The 22,123-nt window shown below is 36.6% G+C and overlaps 1 protein-coding gene across 1 annotated transcript; it reads left to right on the plus strand.

Moving 5' to 3' along the window:
• Positions 1 to 12,701: 12,701 nt before the first annotated feature.
• LOC127244130 (uncharacterized) lies at positions 12,702 to 14,211 on the plus strand. Its single transcript, XM_051264465.1, has 3 exons — positions 12,702 to 12,797; positions 13,551 to 13,657; positions 13,879 to 14,211. The coding sequence occupies exons 1-3, from the start codon at positions 12,725 to 12,727 to the stop codon at positions 14,209 to 14,211; spliced, it is 513 nt and encodes a 170-aa protein (XP_051120422.1). The 5' UTR covers positions 12,702 to 12,724.
• The last annotated feature ends 7,912 nt before the right edge of the window (positions 14,212 to 22,123 follow it).

Genomic DNA, 22,123 nt, shown 5'->3' on the forward strand with positions numbered 1-22,123 from the left:
TCAATATGTATTTTCCAGCAGTTTTATATTTTTATATTTTAATTTTCCGTATATTTATCATGTTTTTTTTACATCTTTTCTTTCGATTCTGTTTGTATTTATTTTTCCAAGTTTAATAAAATTTCAGTTTTTTTTCCTTTTATTTCCATCAGCAGATTTTCCGCTAAAATCTATTTCCATAGACACGAAATATCACCTAGGAGCTTTCGGGTGTACCACAAGGAACCCTTGGCAGTTCTTCGACCAATTTTATCAAGTCGTAATGAGATTTAGGATATATAGTTTCAGTGGAACCATGATCATTTCGTGTTTCACTTTTCGTGAATGCAACTACAAAATCGACAATTGCCACATGTTATGCCGCCAAAATTCAGTACCGTCAGATGTAGGGGTCATGATATCATACCTCATGTCACCGATCTTATCACGGGAGACACAATAGCTCCAGGAAAAAATGAGGTCTAATTATCTCTACATGATTCCGTCATGCTACTTTCCGAGAGCTTACTAGGGATGAAATATAATCATCTCTACATGATTCCGTCATGCTACTTTCTAAGTATTTAGTGGACATGATTCGGCTGACTATTTAAAATGAAATGACTTGATAGAGAGATGAGGATGCTAGAAATGATAAAGCACCATTGAACAAAACCAACGATGATGCCTCGTCTTATCAACCGCTTTAGGTAACAAATATTCATCTTCTCCTCTGTTTCAATATGGATATATATCTATCCTTCAGCATAATAAAGCACCAGCAGACACTTCGGTAAGTGTGTCATCTTTAGGATGAGTTGGATTTCCCGTTGGATTTACCTATCATCCGAACCAATTCATTTAGGGGGCAGGATGGTCTATTAAGCCAGAGGCGAATTACTATGGCTCAGGCAAAAATATTCCACCGTCATTTCCATCGGTGCCATAGGGGATTAGAATCCATGGAATCAACCATCATGTGTTCCCTCTTCGTACTATGGAACCTCTTGGGAATCATACGCCCAGATCCCGCTGATTTACCATTCGACTAGGGCAAGTGACCAAGTGACCACCACGTGCACCCGGGAATATCAGCCCAAATCAGCGGTTTATTATGGAGAGGTTGATCCCTACCAATCGACTCATCGGAGCACCATCAGTGATTGCTCAAGAAGCACGAGATCAAGACCACCCATTAATGGACCAGTTCAGCAAGTTCCACCTCTTCCAATGAGAAATTTTCCGCATCTAGCAAGTTGTTGATATTATCTTCAAGGTGTTTCACCTGCGCAGGAGGATCGCTCCGCTATACAAGTGGTTCAACGAGTTTCACTAGAAGTCATTCCTGAGGGGGAAAATCTGCCATATACTGTAGGTAGAGAACATGTTTTCTTGGGTTTTCCACTAATGAACAAGGACCTCCAGATAACGGATTTACCTCAGCGGACTCTATCTAATCAAGGGCAATAGAAAAACATATAGTAAAATCCTTCAATAGATCTGAATGGTTTGGAGAAAACAGTTAGGAGCGTATATGGCGGTGATTCTACTAGGATGCCCGCAAGGCCGCAGTACCAACGGCCTTTTCTAGATCAAATTGTAGAGGAACATCATATTTTCCATAATCCGGAGATACATGAATTCAATCTATTTTTCAGAGAGGATTCTAAAATGAAAATCGAGCACATAACTCAATTTACAGCTCAATATGGTGGAGAGTTTGGGACAAATAAGTGGTACAAATTACAATTTTTTTCCTTTATCACTAACCAGATCAAGTTTTTAGTTGGAAACCTCGCTAAATTCTAATTCATTTCAAAGTTGGATCGAGTTGGAAAGCATATTTTATGAGCATTTCCACACTCCGTTGCCCGAGACAACTATCACAGATCTTCTTAGCTTGCGATAAAGGCCGGATAAGCCCGTGATAGATTTTTTGGAGCGATTCTGAAGGATAGATGGCTGATGCAATTTAGAAATACCGGGGAATCAAGTTGTGGACATTATTATTAATAAGATGTATGCTCAATTAAGAAAGAAAATTTGTCTTCCAATGGTACTCCGATCTCCGGACATTGGCTTCTAAGGCTATTAGAACTAACTTAAGAAGTTGAGGGGAAACAACATCCTATAGTCCCCCAAGAAATTTAAGATGAAGAGAATGACTTATATCTAGAAGATAGAAAGAGAGCTACATTCAGCCAATATTCATTAATTCTGTTGGAATACAGCCGAACCAAACGAGGCACCAACCTTATCCCTACTATAAGAGGTTTGGAAGCCACCTTGGAAGGCTACACTTACGACGATTGGGAAGGTCACTAGGCCACTAAAGCAGAGTTCTATTTTGGACAGACTCTCCCCATATAATGAAGTGGCGGAAGTTAATTTCTACAAGGATGACAGAGTCACAAGAGTTACTTCAGTGAACCAAGTGGTGATCAATCTGCAGTCCACACGACACCCAATAGATGGTAGATGGGTGGTGAACTATTGAAAACATCAATAGAAATCCTTAACTAGAACGCAGAAGCGGCGTATGCTCCGCCAGCATCGGGCGAAATAAAAAACCATTCGATAGACGAACATTAAAAGCAAGGCAGGACATACAGATCCTGGTGGAAAAAAGGCAAAATATTTCCACAAAAAGGTTTACGGAATCATTTGAGGACAAGACAAGAATGGCGTCATAAGTGCATTCTAGTATGAGTCATCATTCCTGGCGGACTCGGAGGAAAAATACTAGAGATTTCCTCTAGCAGCAGCTTACCTGAAGATCGGTCAAATGATCCATCTGGGTGCACACTCATGGAGGAAGATGATGAGTACCACGGTAATTTCACAATGATTGTGATGGATGAGTATATAGAACGAGCGATGAATTATCATAGAGACATTGAACTCAATATGATTGGAATTCTGCCAAAGGTATTTGGTACACCGTCTTCTCAGCTAGAATTTCTACAAGGTGACATCATGACAGATGACTCGAGCCCAATTTTATAGGTTGTTGATGTAGAAGACCCATTGGAAATCAAACAGGAGGACATCGTGTTCAAAAAACCAAGTGAAGAAGCGACCCAGCACCTCAAGCAATTGTTCCTCACCATTGCCTTTAATGGGTGGATAGTAAGCAAGATCTTGGTGGATGGCGAAGCTTCCGTCAACATCCCAATGTTGGTCATACTGAGAAAGATTGGAAAGACCATAAACAAGTTGATTCCAATGGCTATAAAAATGATGGATTTTATGGCAATTTCCATAAGGCTGCTGAAGTAGTGGTAGCGGATGTCAACATTAGGAGCAAAAAAGACCGGATAACATTCTTCGTGATTGAAGGGAAGCCAACATATTCTGCTATCCTGGGTCGTGACAGGATCTGTACATAACAATGTGCGCCTCACATGCTTTGAAGGCCATTTATCATTATTCAAATGTATTTCCTCTATTAATAATGGTGCCGAATTTTGAAAATTGGGAGGAATACAACCTCTCTATCCAAGGATTCAAAGTCCAAAAGAAGGCCGATCCATGGATGGATTTCATGGAAGAATATAACGGTTGACCATCTTGAGATCTTTAGCAAGTGGAAGGACTAGCTGTGGAAGTTGTCCTACCAAAAAGAGGAGCAATTTGTGATATCCGCTGAGGGCAAGAAATAATTAAATATATTTGCTAGCAGCAATCCAGTTGATGAAAAGTTGATTCCATCCATTTGGAGGATAGTTCCACATTTTGAGACTCAAGATCCGTCGGAGGATAGCAACTTGAGAAATATAATGTAACCTCGGATGACAAAGATTAGCACTTTACTGGTATAGAAGCATAAGAAAAGCTTATTGCATTGATTCGGGAGTTTTGGAACTACTTTACTTGTGAGTATCACAAGATGTCCAGGTTAGTTCCAGTTTGGTAGAACATTGATTGCCTATCAATCATTCTTATTGCCCTTATAGTAAACCACAAAGGCGACTCAATCCAGATCTGTTGCGTGTGAGAGAAGAATACAAAATCAAGTGTAGGGGCACAAAATCTACTCTATTGTAATCAAAAGCAGCGGAAAAGTGCTAGCATAAATCCAAAATAATAGAGAAAAAATCTTGCTCTAAGAAAGGTTTTATGGTCTTCCATTATGATGCTAAAGATGATTTGTTGAGGTGCTCTTTGGAGGAAAAATTACAAAAATATTGGATGTTCTTAGAAGTCGAACTATCTAAATATTTTTGAGGGGCATCTGTTATACCAAGAATTCTACAAGATTTTAAAAGAATATCAGAGGAATTAAGTTGGCGGAAATGAGAATTAAAATAGTAGATCCTGGCCTGAAATGAATGTTATATAGTTCAAATGTGAGAAGAATATGTCCCAAGTTGATTAAAGCTCAAGGGGGTGGACGCCGCCCCAAAAAGAAGAAATAGTAAGCAAATATGTTGGGCTAAAAACAAGTGTGGAAAAAAAGCCCAAGAAGAATAAGAGGTCCAGTTTGGCGGAGGCCCAAATGGGGAGTTGAGCCCAAAGTGGAGGAAGAAACCACATAATAAGAAAGGAAGAACCTATGAATAAAGAGTGAGGTCCAAGTTGAGTAAGTCCAGCAGAAGGTGGCCCATGTTGCTGTGGAAAATTTGTTGCCTTGCAAAAATGGATGATACGGTGAATGCATGGGTTATATGATGGACATTTAATGACCTTAGAACTCATGGTGTTAATAAAAATAGAAGATAAAAAATCGAAGAGGAGCTCAAAATGATAGATTGTTATTATCACGACCTAATAATTTTCCAGATTCTACAGATGTCCTGGACATTCAACTAAGAGATGTTTCAGATTGGCGAAGAATATAATGGATGACAAAATATTCAGTGGCCTACTGAAGGTCTAAGACAAAATGTCCAGGTTAGATTTGTGTGAATGCCCAAGGGTAATCAGAAGGTAAATATTTTTACAAAGGCGTTGAATGTGGATTGGTTTGAGAAGCTTCAATGTCATTTGGGTATGCGTTCTTACCGTACTTGATTATGCATGCATGGGATTAATAAATTATCCAATATATTTATGATTGTTTGGAACATTCTTGATGAATATTGGAGAATAAAAATAACTTGGAAAGCAAATTTTTGAAAAAAAAAAAAAACAGAAATATTGAGGAGAGACTTACTTGGGCAATGGTAGATTTGATCGAATGGGCGTTGTAAGCCTAAGTAAATGAACTTCTGCAAGGCTATAAAATATTTATTAGGAAGAATTTAAAATTTAAAATTCAAAATTTGAATTTATAGCTTTAAAGCTTCTTCTAACTTCATGCCTACGCATTTTCTTCTGTTGAGGAATACAATCACATGTTTTTGTCATCCCATTTGAAAATCATTGACACACCTATTCGGAGAAAAATTGCGAGAGCTCAATTTGATGGGAGATTTAGTGGTAGACTAAGTGGTAGTGGTGGATGTCGTGGTCGTGAATTAAATCAACGTAGAGGACATTTTAGTCTTGCACCAAATTTTGGAAAATTTTCAAGCTCTGTGATATTGCACAATCTATTTTGGTTGTAGTTCCCATTGAAAAGAAAATCACTCGGAAACAACAAGAAGGTGTTGTTGAGACTGGAAAAACTCAATTTACTAATGGTCTTGATGATGCTGCTAAAGCAACTTTTGAAAATGTTGTTGAGGTTGATGCTGCAACCAATTCTCAACAAATTGAAGGATAATTTGTTCCTAAATGGGGGATTGTGGAAATTGATGTTGAACATCAACGGACAGATGATTGAGTTCAAGGGGATACTGATCGACAAACCAACCAAACCAAACCCAAAGTTATGAAAATTGGTTTGAATTTAATTGCTTTTAATGAAAGCTTAAGTGCTACAATAGACAAGCAGGTGGCCAAACTTTCTGTTGGAAGAACTAAAAGATTATAAGAAGATCAAAGTGATAGAATTGAGAATGATGCTCCACCAATAGATGGTGATCAAGAAGCAAGGGAAATCTCAAAGGCCTTGTTGTTATGACTAGTGAGGATGCAAAATCCTCCTAAAGGTTTTTTTTTTGTCATCTACTCCCACGAAGGCGGGTTAATGCAGGAAAAAATGACATTATTTTCGCAAAGGGAGTTGCTCAAGTTTCGTTCGTTGCTTTGCTGATTGTTGATTTTATCTGTTGGTGTTGTTTTTGTTGAAAGTTCATAGTAATTACAATCAAAGTATCATTTTGTGAAGGTTGTCTGTAGCCTTTTATTTCTGTTGGCATGCAATATTTGGACTCACTCTTGGATTGCTACTTGGATGATTCAGTGTGTGAGTAGTTTGATTCCTACACTTTGTTTCTGTGGTACCATATATAAAATAGGGAAAGAATGTTATATGGAAATACCCCTATTTTCTATTTTGGAATATAGATAAAAACTTAACCAGGTTTGCACGTAGTCAATTGAACACAAAAATAACAATTGTCCTTTGTCTAGTTGTAGGCATGTGCAAACAATAGCTGGACAAGCATTTTTGTCTTATCGACTCAGATGTGCTAAAGAGACAAATTAGATGGTTGGGGTAAGTCAAAGTTAGATATATGGAGAAACACATCATTCTAAATCAGTGCAAAGGAAATTAATTTGGTTCAAATTTCATGGTCAACAATGAGGCTGATTTACAATCCCGGGACAACCTTATTGAAGGTAGTCCACATTTGAGAGAAAGTTTTTAAAGAGAAAAATATTTATTCGAGGTCTCACTCCTTTCTCCCTTGCTCTCCATGATCTAAACTTGTTTTTACCACTCGAACTCTCCGGAGGAAGAAGTTTATGGAAATCCAATTGGAGTTGACGACCAAATCTTAGCTACATTACTCTTCTTTCATTGTAGATAGTAGGTGTTATTATGAGCTACAAATAACTAGTCACCTGTGAAGGTTTTGCATGGTAAGCTATAGGAGAGAAAATGAGTTGAATGAGTGTAATATGGTTCTGTCCTATAATCAATATTGATTATTGCGAATTTACTCATGTATTGGTATCCTTAGATGTAGGTTGGTTTATAACTTAACTGGGTCAACCAACTATTGTGTCATATATTGCTTATGTGCATCTGCACTTATTTCATTGACAATATGTTGTCATTGCTATAAATTTTTAACGCTTCGGGGAGTTGACCATTTTTGTTAGTGTTCGAAGGAATTTAGCTCGAGCCCCATTTTCCTCCAACAACAATAATAACAACAACAATGACCAATAACTCACACTTTCGGAGATAACAGGGAGGTTCCGACCGATAGAGTACTATGCCAACGAGAAAAGTCAAACAAGCAATAAGAAGAAAAAAAGTAGCAATTCAAGGTAGTATCAAACTTGAAAGAAATGGACGGGCGCAGGGAACATAGTGAACGCTGCAACTAATAATAATAATAATAATAATAATGAGAATAATAATACATTGCTTAATTAATTAATATGTGTTGTCAAACAACGTGGGGATTGAATTTTGCATCCAAGCACGCAGTGCGGTTATCAATTCACAAATTCAGAATCACCTATAAAACAAAATTTATAAAAGACTTGTTTGCTATATTCTAGATCTATATTTGTTGTGAAAAATGGGGGGGATTTAGAGTTCCATTTTCTTCAGTGAAGTATGAAATAGTTTGTTGAAAAGACATATATGTGATGACTCATTCTGCGTTATTGAGATCTCCATATTTTTGTTATTGACTTTTCGATTTTTTTATTTTCTAATTAGTCTTTTTTATTTCATTACATTTTTTTCCTAATTTGTGTCTTGTTCATTTTTAAAATTTCAAGTAAATTGACCAAGCATTGACCGCGGCATGCATGTCTGAATTAAACAATATTTTTAGGAAAAAAATATATGTATAAATAGTTATATTTATATTATTGGGATTTGCATGGCAATTATGTTAAACCTTCATTTATTTATTTAGAACATTGACAAACTTTCCTTTATGTACATTTTCTTTGTTTCTTTCTTGCTTTCTATTTTGTTTCGTTTATTATAGCTTCGGCAACACACATTATGAATTATTATGAATTCATTAAAAAATTCTAAATTTTGTATAAATTGATTTGCAGTTACGATCACTAGTGTCGGATGTTGAATGACTGTCTCACCTAAAAACTCGAACTGTTAGAGAAACACAGCCATTAATCATGTATCCACAAACGGGAGTCCCCACCATGCCCTCTCAGGTGCAAGTGGGGTCTGAGAAACTTGCACATGCATATGCCGCAAATGAGGATGGGTGGGACTCGAACTCGAGACCTTGCTTAGGCTCTGATACCATGTCGGATGTTGAATGACTGTCTCACCTAAAAGCTCGAACTGTTAGGGAAACACAATCATTAATCAAGTTTGCTGAACAATGTGGAGAACTGGCCAGGGAAGTGAGACTTGGTGAAGATATCTGCAGTCTGATCCTCGGAAGAGACAGAAGATAGATGAACAGTGCCTGCACGAACATGCTGACGAACAAAGTGACAATCAATCTCAATATGCTTGGTGCGCTCGTGAAAGACATCATTATGGGAGATTTGAATTGTGCGCTCGTGCTATCACAATGGAGGGAAGTGGAAGAAGGCTGAGGAACCTCGAGATCAGATAGAAGCCAACGAAGCCAAATGAGCTCTGAAGTCGAATCCGCAAGAACACGATACTCAGACTCTGCACTGGAGCGAGAAACGAGAGTTTGTTTCTTGCTGCACCAAGAAACAAGGGAACTCCCAAGAAAAAACAATAACCTGTGATTGAGTGACGATTAGTTGAATCACCTGCCCAATCAGCATTAGAGAAACCTACAAGAACTAATGGAGAGTCAATAGAAAAATAAAGACCGTGTAGGAGTGTTCCCTTGACATAACGAAGGATGCGCAATACAGCCACATAGTGAACTGTCTGGGGATTAGTCATTAACTGAGCAACAACATGAACCGCATGAGTTATGTCAAGACGAGTGACCGTCAAGTATATCAGAGATCCCGCTAACTGCCGATAGCGGGAGGGATCCTTTATTGGAGTGCCGTCAAAAGGAGCAAGTCGGAAGTTCCCCTCGAGAGGGGTGGATGCAATCTGGCTATCAGTCATACATGAACAAGATATGAGATCAGATGCATGTTTTGCCTGAGACAGATATATGCCATCTGGAGTGTAAAAAATCTCAAGTCCGAGAAAATAGTGGAGCTGACCAAGACTCTTCATGTCAAAGTGTCGATGAAGGTAGGTCTGTAGATCGGATATACCAGGAATATCGTCACCTTAATAACCATGTCATCCACATACAACAAGAGAATGATGATCCCAGCAGGAGAATGAGGAATAAAGAGAGCAGAGTCAAAAGGAGATGCAAAAAAGCCATACTAAAGGAGCATAGCACTAAACTTGGCGAATCAAGCTCGGGGTGCCTACTTCAGTCCATAAAGGGCACGGCGCAGTTGACATACCTTCCCTGAAAAATCTGAGCCAGGTGGAAGGGTCATGTAGACTTCCTCAGACAAGAGATTCTTTATAACCACCTGTAATAATTGCCAACATCGAACAACGGAAACAACAAGGAGACAACGGACATATGTCAAATAAGCAACTGGAGCAAATGTCTCCTCATAATCAATACCATACTCCTGCGAAAAACCCTTGGCTACAAGGCAAGCCTTGTAGCGCTCAACAGAACCATCAAAGTGAGTTTTGATTTTGTACACTCACTTACAGCTAATAGGTTTTTTGCCATGAGGGAGATCGACGATATCCTATGTGCAGATCTTCTCAAGAGCCTGCAATTCCTTAGACATAGCGTCACACCACAAAGGATCACAGTTTGCCTCACGAAAGGTCTTGGGTTCATGGTGAGATAAAATGGCAGAAAAACAATGACAATCAAGTAGATGAGAGGGAAGATGACTTACACGGGTGGGTCGCCGATCAGTGGCGGCATGAACTGAAATTTCCGGAGGGTTGGGCATAGGCTCAGGAGGCGCAGGAGGGTCAACTGGTGGGGAAGGATCAACATCAGACAGACCAGCAAGAACGGATGGGGGTTCGGGACTTGCAGAAGGAGGAGAGGAATCCAGAACAGGAACGGACGGGGGTTCGAGACCTGCAGAAGGAGGAGAGGAATCTTGAGCAGGAACGGACGGGGGTTCGGGACCTGCAGGAGGAGGAGACGAATCCTAAACAGGAACGGATGGGGGTTCGGGACCTGCAGGAGAGGGAAAGGAATCCAGAACAAAGAACGGGGACTTTGACTCAAAGGGAATGGAAAATTTAGACTATGAGGAAAAGAACTTATGCTCCCAAAAAGCAACATCCCGAGAGATACGTAGATGATTTGACACAGAATTCCAATATCGATAACCTTTATATAAAAATGAGGAAGATGAACAAAGCTGACACAACCAAAATGATAAAAATGAGAGTAGTCAGGTAGCTAGCGGAAGAGCCTCTCAAAAGGTGTGGTATTCTGATGGACAGAGAAGGGTAAGCAGTCTGAACTTGCTTCCATTTACTCTCCATTCGCTAAAATGGTGCAAACTCAGTTCTCGTGTCCTATTAAGACTCTTCGCACTGACAATGCCCTTGAATATAATTATTTTTTCTTTCTTAGTTTTCTGTCCACCCAAGGTACTCTTTTCCAGCGTTCTTGTCCCTACACATCTCAACAAAACGGTAGGCCAGAGCGCAAGCATCGTCATATTTTAGACACAGTTCGAGCTTTTAGGTGAAACAGTCATTTAGCATCCGACAACTAGATTGTTCTAAAGTATGCTTAAATCTATTTTTAAGAATTTCGTAACATTTATTTCTACTCGTTAGAATTGAGGACACATGTTACAATCATTTATTATTTTTATTTGTAATGTCTTTTAAGAGGCAAAATTGTTCGCTATTACTATATAATAAATATAAATATATACACACTAGTATAAAAATTCAGAATTGTGTGTTTAGTGGAAAAAAATTACAAAATATATATTGTATACATAATTAATATAATTATTACTCTTATATTTTAATTGTCACTCTAGCAAAATATATGTCTCTTATATTTTAGTTGTCACTCTAGCAAAATATATGAGACACATGTCACAATTTCGCTTTCTAATGCTAGTATTTTGTACTGCTCATAATATCTATTCTAATGCTAGTATTTTGTAAATTTAAGCTTGTGGTTGGATTTGCACATCTAACGAAATAATGAAGCAGTCGTGGATGAAAATTAAAATTTCCTAAGTATATATATTATTACGATATATAGTTTAAGGGTACTGTAAAAGTAGAGAAATTAATACGAGAAAAGTTTCCTCTCCAACTAGTAAGCCCACAACGCGCTCTGCAAGTGACTACAATTAATTTTCCAAAATAGAAAATTAGTTATTATATTAAAAAATAATAACATTCTATACCAAATAACATTGAAATTAGAATAACTATACAACAATCTACTTCAATGAAAAACAATAAACGCCACTAATCACCACCATTACCCACCAATGTTGCCTCCCGTCGACGCAGAGTAGCGGCTGTTTGTGGTTGGACTCACCCATGACGGGTGCCGGCAGGCCCGTCTATAGGACTAGGCCATGAGGGCAACCGCCAGGATCCAATCGGGGGCCCAAAATTTTAGGAATTTTGATATGTATATATATATATTATATACTATATTAAACGAATGTATATATAGAAATAAAAAAATTTAGTGAAATATATATATATATATATGAAAATAAAAATAAAAGTAGAAGTCAATCTGACGAGGGAAAATTTTAAATTAATTACTTTCTAATTATTGTATAGATATGACTATTGCATCCTTAAGTGAAATATTAAAACAATTATATAAATTTAATAGTATTTTTTGTTTTGGTTTAATCTTAAAAAACATAAATCTTTTAAATGATAATGACCCTAGAAAACACTGTATTTTTTTTTCAACTATGTTATCTCATAATAAGTTATGTGATGTTGATTTTTATTACAAAATTAAAAGTTTCACAAGTTAATTCACCATATAACTTAAATTAACCCATTAAAATTTTTGAATATGTTAGAGCAAATTATTGTTATCTAAATATTTCAATTGTTTATCGAATTTTATGAATAATTCTTGTAACTGTAGCATCCGCTAATAGAAGTTTTTCTAAATTGAAATTATTGAAAACTTATTTGAGGTCAATTATGTCTAAAAAAATTGAATAGTTTACCTATTCTATCTATTGAAAAATGAATGTTAGAAACCATTGTAGTTAATAATATTATTAATGATTTTGCATCTAAAAATGCTATGAGGAGTACTATTATATATTTTTACTTATATTATGTAAGCAGAAGTGGAAGTAGCTCTTGTAATGAAGTTTAGTAATAAAAGTGGCGATTAAGCTAAATATGAACGAATGATTGTAGAATATTTCTACAATACGTGTGTAAAACAAATGAAGTTGACGGGATGATCAGTTGATATAAATCTTTTAAAATTGTATTTTTTGTTGTTTAATTTAATTTTTTCCAACTAAGGGTTTGTTTGGTTCACACTCCATTTTAATTTTTGCACTTTTCAATACTGCTTCCGCATAAAATCCCGCCAAGGTCAAATGAGATTTATTGTGCAAACAATCGCCGAGGTCTGCAAACCCTACAGTGCGCTATCTTTTCAGCCGCAGTCTGCACCTTTACAGTATGTTGTAATTTCCTATTTCCCATATCCTATTTCTTATAGATGTCTTTTCTCCTTGGTTACAAAACTCATTGTTTCCCATGGATTCTCCACCAAATAGCGAAGGAAAAGATAGTGAAAGGCGGACCGACGATCTGGAGCCCAGCGCTGCGGGTAAGCCTCTCTTCTTCTTTTTTTGCTTTCCTAAACATCTTCATTTGCTTCCCTCTAGCTTTATACTTCTTCATCATGTTATTCCCCAATTTTCTGGCAGGTAAGAAATTACCCATCAAACTAATCGATTTTTTTTTTTTTTCAAAATTTTTTATTATTGTTGAGAGGGGTAAGCTTTTTTTTTTTCCTCTCCCTAACATCTTCCGTTCCTTCCTATGGTTTTATCCTTTCTACATCATATTCTTTGCCCATTTTTTCAGGCGGATGAGAAATTACCCATCGAAAGCATCATTTTTTTTCATACGACTTCGATTTTACTAAAAAAAAATTGTTCCAATTTTTTCAACATTGTTGTCCCTTACGGTAGACTTTTTGGTGTGTAGATGTGTAAATTTTGTTACTACTAGTGATTTCAAATAAAATTCTCCTGGATATTTTTATATTGTGCTTTTTTGTTATTATTTTTCATATAACATGTTTGAAGATGTATGATAGCAGTGATGTATTTTTCCAATTGTTACTGAAGAATCATTGAAAATCTTGATAGAGTTTAATAACATTGTAATATTTTTTTCAAAACTCACTCTAAATCATTGCTTACCACTTAAATTGTATTTATTTTTATTAATTTGGCGATGCTTTATTTTCAAACTGTGTATCCTTTTTTTTTTCCCTTACTAAGCATGTTTTAGAAAAGTTCACAATAACTATTTCACGCACCTGAATTTCATTAAGAATCTTGTATGAATGTAGGTAAATTTCACAATAGCCCTGCTGCTCTAGATATTCGGCACGTAAAGGACGCACAAAGTTCAACAGGTAGTTCCTATCCTAAACCAACCAAGAAGCGCCAACGTAAGGTAATGCCTTCACATGAACACTCTTGACTGATATTGGATACAAACTGCATTGCGATTAGAAATAGTATATTTCCATTAAAGTATAAGGCACTATATTCTCAGTCTGGTTGCATTGCATACCAATCTTGAATGGCAATCTATTGAAATACAATGTTGCTTGCGCATTGAGTTTGTTGGCCCAATGCGAAAAGCACTTTATCGACTCATATCGTACTCATTAGATGTCTCGCCGTGGAGAATCAACCAAGTGTAGGGCCGACAACGCACGATGGACAAAGGAGTTTGAGGTTTTACTAGTGTCGATCTTCTACTCACACTTTCAGGCTGGGCACCTAGTCGGCAAGGATTTCACAAAGGCTACTTGGGGGCAAATCGCCCAGGAGTTTGCCCAGGAAACGCGGAAACCTTATCAACTATATCAGCTGCAGGGTAAGTACGTCTGTCTGCGAGAAGCATACTGCCTCCTAACTGAGCTACGAAACAAGCAAACTAGGTTAGGTTGGGATGCTGAACGGGGGGTTGTTACAGGTGATTTGATGCTTATGGAGGAATGAAAAAGGGTAAGATCTCAACTACATAATAATTTCAATGAGATAATTTACTTTAAGTTGTATTATTATTTTTATTGACTATGTTGTGTTCATCTTCTTTGTAGCAACATCCGAAGCATGCCAATTTGTTAACGCATGGCTTCCCGTTCTACAATCAATATGATGAAATGTGGCGAGGGACATCGCTACTAGGAGCGGTTGTAGCTCATTGGGTGCGTTCGCAAGAAGGCAAGCTCGCCAGACCACATCTGTTCCTATGGCTACAGAAAATTTGGACAACGTATCGGGAGGTAGTGATGAAGAGGGGATGAGTGGTGATGGGGCGACGATTGAACTCTGGTACAAATGGAGAGATGACGTCTATGGTTCGAGAGACTTTGCGGGAGGGTTTTGAGATGTTCTGTAGTGGACGTAGTAAACGTGAGGAAGCTCAGGATGACACTCTGCGCCGCTGCATTTCCATATTGAACTCTATTCCGGGTCTCTTTGTGTGCAACATCTATGTTGCACATAGAAGCATAGTCTTACCCGATATGCGTGAATGCTTCTTGTCCCTTAGTCGTGAGATGCAAGAAGAGTGGGTCCGAAAGCTAGATGTACCGTAGCCTTGGACATATCACGAATGCCCTACCCATTTCCTAGTATTGCTATGACACTAGTTCAATAGTTTATGTTTTTTATTTCTCTCTAGTGTGCGGGTCTGTCGCGAGTTCGTCTATATGGTTGAACTCGTGCTTGCGCCACCACTATTACGTTTTTTCACATATTGTTGTTAAATAAAGACAAATCTCACGTGATTTTGTCTCAGCCATAGCTTTCTTTTACCTATCTTTTGATTGGTTGTATTGATTGGTATGACAGAGATATTATTGTGTTATTGTGATTGAAATAAGATATGATCTTGTCGTATTTAGTATTGTGCTAATGTATCTTTTAATTGTTGTCAAACTAGAATGTCCCACAGTCATGCACGTCTCATGGATTTGCCCATGATTGAGGAGCTTCTTGCGCAACACCAAGAGCAACAGGAGAGGTACGAAGAAGATGTTGCAGCACTTTTTTACAATGGGGGCGACCGCAGCGTTACCTTTAACTTCATTCATAAGACCCATGTCATGCTACAATTCATTGCTATCAGGGCAGGACTTTGTTAACGAGCTGCTCAACGGTCATCCTGTGAGAATAAAAAATCTCCTCCGTGTAAGTAAGTCTACTTTCACCAATCTCACTGAAATGGTAACACCCCATTTGTATTACGAAAGCCCAGATCAACGGCTTACCCCATACGACTCAGTTGCAATATTTTTGTATACGGTTGGCCATTCGACACGGATGCGTGTCACTGCAGCGCACTTTCAACATTCAACAGAAACAGTGTTTTCCCATGCGGATATGGTTGGACGTGCCTTAACCCAGATCAGGGTAGAGTTTATTCGTCCAGGTAATCTCACTCATACGCATCCAAAGATTACATCATCAACAAAATTTTACCCTTACTTCAAGGTTTTTTCTTGCTCCTATATGCTTGTAAGACACTTGTTAATTGTTATGTCCGAAATTACTAGTCGCCCCATAATGCAGGATTGTGTCAGTGCGATCGATGGAACCCTCATTGATGCATGCGTTCCTGCCTCGGACCAACCCCGCTTTCAAGGGCGAAAAGGTGACCCAATGCAAAATTGTATGGCGGTTGTTGACTTTGATCTTCGTTTTGTGTATCTGCTTGCTGGGTTCGAGGGGAGCGCACATAACGCGAGGGTTCTCACCTATGCTATCGATGTGTTACAAGATTTTCCCTTTCCTCTGCCAGGTTGTAGTCATCAGTTTAGGATATGAAATTGTGATCAGTGTACAATTTATTTACTCACATTGCAGTTCTCATCTTTCACGAAAGTACTACCTTGCTGATTCAGGATACCGTAATGCAACTCAATTCCTTACCCCCTACCGACAACATAGGTACCACTTGCAAAGCTACCGGGACGGCAGCAGTAGTGTAACAGGACCTCAAGAACTCTTTAATTATCATCATGCACAGTTAAGGAATGTTGTCGAGCGAGCCTTTGGTTGCCTAAAATGCCAATTTGCAATCTTGCGTGGACCTATGCCTAATTACGATTTTCCGAGGAAATTTCAGCTAGTTTTTTCATGTGCAACCATTCACAATATCATATTGCACAACAATGAAGATATAGATGAGTTTTACGTGCCTGAGGAGGATCTTGTTATGGAAGGTAATTTTGAATCTTCGAATGTTCATAATCTTCCTACTTCATCCGAATGGAGAGGACATTGAAGCTCACTCGGAATTTAGAGATAAGATGGCACACAATATGTGGGAGAGACGTCATGTGAATTGATGTCAGGATGTACCACTACCAAAAAACTGAACTTTTGTAGCAGGTAAACACACTGTGACAATAAATTCGTCACAAAAAGATGTTTTTGTTATGAAATTTGTTGGTTCAAAAAGTTTTAATGTTGGTCAACAATTTTTTTTATTTGTTTCGATTAGTTATCTGTAACAACTACATATGGGACGGAATTTCGTGCTAAATATATTTGTTACGTAATTCAACCCGTAACAAAAAGAGTAATATTATAATTATTAAAAAGAAGAACATTTTATATTAAATTTTTATAAAATTCAAAATATTAAAATTATTTGTTTCGGAAAACTATCCATAATATTTACATATAATACAAAATATGGTTGTATATTTATTTGTTACACAATTCAAGTCATAACAAAAATCAATATTATATTTATAATATTGCAATTAAAAAAAACTATATATATATATATATATTTAAAAAAATTCAAAAATAAAATAAAGTAAAATAAAAATTGAAAAGCGTGTTAACGCTTCTACGATAAATATCCACATACATACAACAAATGAGTTAGACATATTCACATTTCGACCTCATATTATCCCAAATTGATCTCCTATCGCCCCAAATCGATCTCCGATCCATAGAAGGTGCTCTTCGCTTCGAGGTAGGCCAAGAACGACCGTGGGCTACCTTGCCTCGCCGACGCGGTTGGACGGTCATCATTCTTCGAGTGATTGGTGGTGTAAATCTTCCAAGCCGTGACGTTGTGCTCAAAAGATCGACAAGAGATAAAAAAACCTAGGTATTCTATTGTGTACTAAACGTCCACTTTCTTTTCTTTAGTAATTTTAAATATTTAGGAGTGAAAATGTCTAAGAACATTCTGGGCATTGCCTTTGGAGTAGCTCAGGTTGCTTTTTCGGTATTTTCGTGCTTGTGAAATTGAAGGGATTTTCATGGAAGAATGGTGGATCTCTTCTTACCTTATAAGTGCTTAACTTTTATGCCATCTTGTGTCTTTCTTAACTTTTGTTTGCGTTTTGGGAGGATGACTAGTGCCATGGTGGTAGAGTAAATCAAGGGATTGCTATGTTGTGCTATTTTTGTGACATAATCTTGTTGTTTTGATAAGCTATGCTTGCTGATTCCCTCCTGTGTTTTGTCAATTGAGGTTGAGAGAGGGATAAAGAAAATGGAGACAATGATAGCACTCCTTATTTTGAAAGATACGTGAGGGTGTGGAAATGGGATATTTGGTTTGTTACTGTCGTTTAATCAATCTATCGATGAGGTTGTGTCTTGAATATGTGGTTCAGTGCTCTCAATATACTATAGAATATAATACGAATGAAAGGGATATGGATAGAGAATGGGTTTATTTGCAGTGTTTTCAGACTTCATTTAGCACTAAAGTTAAGCATATTACCTGCAATATCAATTTTTATGAGAATCAAGCAATAAAATCTATTTGCTCATTACTCGACTCTGTTATTTCTTCTGTTTGGAAGTAACCATATTAGCAGCAGTATCGAGTTTTGTGCAAAGACTAAGTTTGTTTGATTTGTTTTTTCTATTTCAGGTATTGATGAGGACGTCCAATCTTCAAGCATTCAAATGCCCGTGGGACCCATCACTAGAAGCCGAGCTCGTCAGTTTCAAAAATTCGTCACTAGATTGATCGGACGATTTTTCATGGAGAATCTATTTAAGGATAATGCTTGAAGACCACTTAGCTTTCACCTGACGCTCCTTCAATGGGACCTGCAAGAATCCCAATTGAAAGATCAAGAGAATCACTAATCATGGAAGATTATCAAGGGAATCATCACTTTTGGAGAGAATCGCTAATTATGGAAAATTACCAAGGGAATCATCGCTTATGGAGAAAATCACTAATCATGGAAAATAAACAAGGGAATCATCACTTATGGAGGCTTCTAGAAGTTACCTTAATATATATTTCCTTTTATTATAAGTTTCCATATAGTATAATTCTATATCTAAAACTTTCCTAATTATTTATTTCCTTATAGTTAGACTTACCTTTTGATTTGTTTCCTTTATTATTTGTTGCCTTTTATTTTCCTCAGTGGGATTTAGCCTATTGTTTGTGTTTTACCTAAGGATTGATTTCAGATCCGAGACTTATTCTCGTGGTTGGTTATCATTCATACTAATTCACATTTTCTGCACTATCTTTTCTTCTTTCTTCTCTTTTCTTTTATACATATTCTCAATCCATTTGTTCTATTGAACTTTGTGGGTAAAAAAATTATATTGGTTATATTTATACACGGAAGGCCGTGTCATCTGGTATCAGAGCTTGTTGATACAATCTCTTGATTGATATCACGGTTCTTATTTGAAAAAAAAAAGGCAAAAAAAATTCGAAAAAATAATGAAAAAAAAGGGCAAAAAAAAACAAAAAAAAATTATTATCAAATATTAAGATATTTGTTATTTACTTCTAGTTTTCAAATCATCTTTTCATTTATAAAAAAAAAAAAAAAAACAAAAACTCTATTTAGACTATTTGTCTTCTACTTTTATTCTGAATTTATATTTCTTTTGTTTTCACTACTGTTTTGGATTTTTTGGCTATCGTCTTTGGAAGAATTCCGTCGATTTGATTTGAGTCATTTTTGCGAGACGGAGAGGTACATAAAGTGTGGAGTGATACACGAGAGTTCTAGTGAGGTTATTTTCTTTTCTTTCTTTTTTTTTTTCTTTCTTCTCTTTCTAATGGTAGGGGGTGAAGGATCCAATTCTCAACAATATCCTATTATTTTTTAAACTATCTTTTCAAGTTTCATCAAACATTTAGACACAACATCATGAATTAAACGAAACCTAATGTCTATATGTTTGAAACCACAAACTAAATTTTTCAAAAGACCATGTTCCTTCTTATTTTCATTAATTTTGTTAACTAATTCATTTCTATGTTTTGATCTTATTGCCTTAAGTTTTTTTTGTTCAATCTCACTTGCAGATTCAAAAACATAAAAGGCAAATGAAGTAATATCAACATCATCAAAACTAGATGGTTTTCGAATTATCTGTTGGATTTGGGATCAAATATGTGTATCGAATATGTTGTTAAAGTCATTATTTTATTCAGTCTTATTATTTAAGTGATCTAATTAATATAATTAATTATTGACTGATAGGTTTGATTGTTATGGAATGAAAGTGCAGCTACCCGTATAATATTATTATTTTGGTGACGTGACAAATTAATAATATTAATTAAGGGCATAATTGTAATTGCAATTATGTTTGCCCTATTATAAATAGGCTAGGGTTAGGTCCCCATGATCAGCACGCCGTAAAAGAGATCTAATTCTCCCTGCAGTTTCTGCTCCTCACCCGTCAAGGACAGAATAGAAGCCGGCTCTCTGATCTTGGAAGACCAAACCTTTAATCACCCAAGATTTGTATATGGCTTCATCAGGTACGCTTCCGCTTTAAGGATCGGGCATCTAATATTCAACAATTGGTATCAGAGCCAAGTTGAACTATTTGGATGTTTTCTTGAATTAATCCATGTTTAATCGGATCGCATTTGATCCCCAAAATAATTCAACTCCGATTTTGGGAAAACTTGAATTTCTTTTTCGAAACTATCAGAATAAATTCATTCCTGAAATAATTCGTTGCTTTCGATGACGCCGTCCGACAATAATTGATTCGAATGATTTTGTGTGAAATCTTCAAGCATATCTGGGCATCTATTTGATTATTTGTTCACCTATTTCCTCTATTTGCACAAATATGCAAATTAAGATACACACCCAGTGACATTATTGTGTCTTGATCTTGGAATCCGTGTACATAATTGAATGCCTTGGAATCCGTGTACATATTAGTAATCTTCGTTAGAAATCTGTACATATATATACATAATTGGTTTATTTGATTTCCGTGCCAATATATTTTATTTTATTTTTATTTAATTTATTTGTATCTATTATTATTGGCAAATATATTCTAATATATAGATAAAGATTCATGATACAAAATTTAAGTATAGCATGGAAATTTATATATTCATTCATTTATTTTATTGATTAATTTATGTATTAAATACACGCATATTCATGTTTGTGTGTTTGTTAATTTATCATGAATATTTTGGAATATATTGTTTATGAAATTGATGTATGCATCTTCAGAAATTAATTTTTGCCTATATTGCAAATATTTCAACCATCAGAATTGGAAACTCATTAATAATGTTTGCTGCGTTTTGACGGTGAAAATCTAGTATTTGAAGTTGCCAAAGTAACCTCTCTTATATGAAATTTTTTCTTGATAACGTAAGTGTTTATATGTTTATTTTAATTCATGTGATTATTCTTCGGCCCAAAGGCAGTCGATAATTGACAGAATTAAATATACATCTGCGATAATATGTATGGGACAATTATATAGATTTAACTTATGTGAATAGTAAATCAGTCCAAAGATTGGTTACTGTTTGACATTACCTTATTGTCCGTATATGATTATTGCAACAAGATGACTGCTTGCAGTTAATGGCATTGATCCAAAGATTAAACATTAATGTTGCGTTTAGTGTCTTGAGATGGGATTGCATTATTTTATTTTGAGTTTCATTATGCTACTTGAGTACTTATGTGTATATTAATTCCTTGTTATCATCAGGATCGAATCTTTTGGTATCTTCTAACTATTCAGTCCCAATACTGTCTGGGGACAACTATCAGCACTGGAAAGAATCAATATTGATTCATTTGGGCTGTATGGATCTAGACTTGGCATTAAGGATAGACCAACCCCCTTCTCCTACGGAAGAAAGCACTGCAGATGAAAAGCAGTTGTTTGAGAAGTGGGACAGGTCTAATCGCCTTAGTCTAATGATCATAAAGAAAAGCATTCCAGAAATCTTTAGGGGCACGATATCTGATGATATCATTACTGCCAATGATTTCCTTGTCGAAATTGAGAAACGCTTTACCAAAAGCGATAAGGCGGAAATGAGTACTCTTCTCAAGAGTCTCATTACCATGAAGTATAACGGCAAAGGAAATATAAGGGAATACATCCTGAACATGTCTAATACTGCTTCTAAGTTGAGAGCACTTAAGTTAGACCTTTCAGAGGACATGTTAGTCCTATTGGTTTTGCTCTCACTTCCTACTCAATACGATCAGTTTAAAGTCAGTTACAACTGTCAAAAGGAGAAGTGGACTCTTAATGAGCTCATCTCTCACTGTGTTGAGGAAGAAGAAAGAATGAAGCGTAATAAGACTGAAGAGGTACATATGGTGGATACCTCAAGGGATGCAGGCGGCAAGAAGAGAAAATATAAGGCCGTTAAGGTTGAGACTGCTAAGGCTCATGTTCCAGCTCCAGCTCCTCGGGCTCGTCCTGAAAAGACTTGCTTCTTTTGCAAGAAACCTGGACATGAGAAGAAGAATTGTACTAAGTTTCACGATTGGCGCGTGAAGAAGGGTACGTTTCTTACTTTGGTTTGTTCTGAGGTTAATTTAGCTTCAGTACCTCGAAATACTTGGTGGTTAGACTCTGGATCAACTACTAACATCAGTGTTTC

The sequence above is a fragment of the Andrographis paniculata genome, unplaced genomic scaffold (assembly GCF_009805555.1).
Source record: "Andrographis paniculata isolate CXL003 unplaced genomic scaffold, ASM980555v1 Contig9END, whole genome shotgun sequence".
Classification (NCBI taxonomy): Eukaryota; Viridiplantae; Streptophyta; class Magnoliopsida; order Lamiales; family Acanthaceae; genus Andrographis; species Andrographis paniculata.

Excerpts from the sequence above, each read along its gene's own strand:
- LOC127244130 (XM_051264465.1), top strand. The coding sequence starts at position 12,725 with ATGGATTCTCCACCAAATAGCGAAGGAAAAGATAGTGAAAGGCGGACC. Across the intron at positions 12,798-13,550 it reads TCTGGAGCCCAGCGCTGCGG|GTAAATTTCACAATAGCCCT; the intron begins GTAAGCCTCTCT and ends GTATGAATGTAG. Across the intron at positions 13,658-13,878 it reads CCAAGAAGCGCCAACGTAAG|ATGTCTCGCCGTGGAGAATC; the intron begins GTAATGCCTTCA and ends CGTACTCATTAG.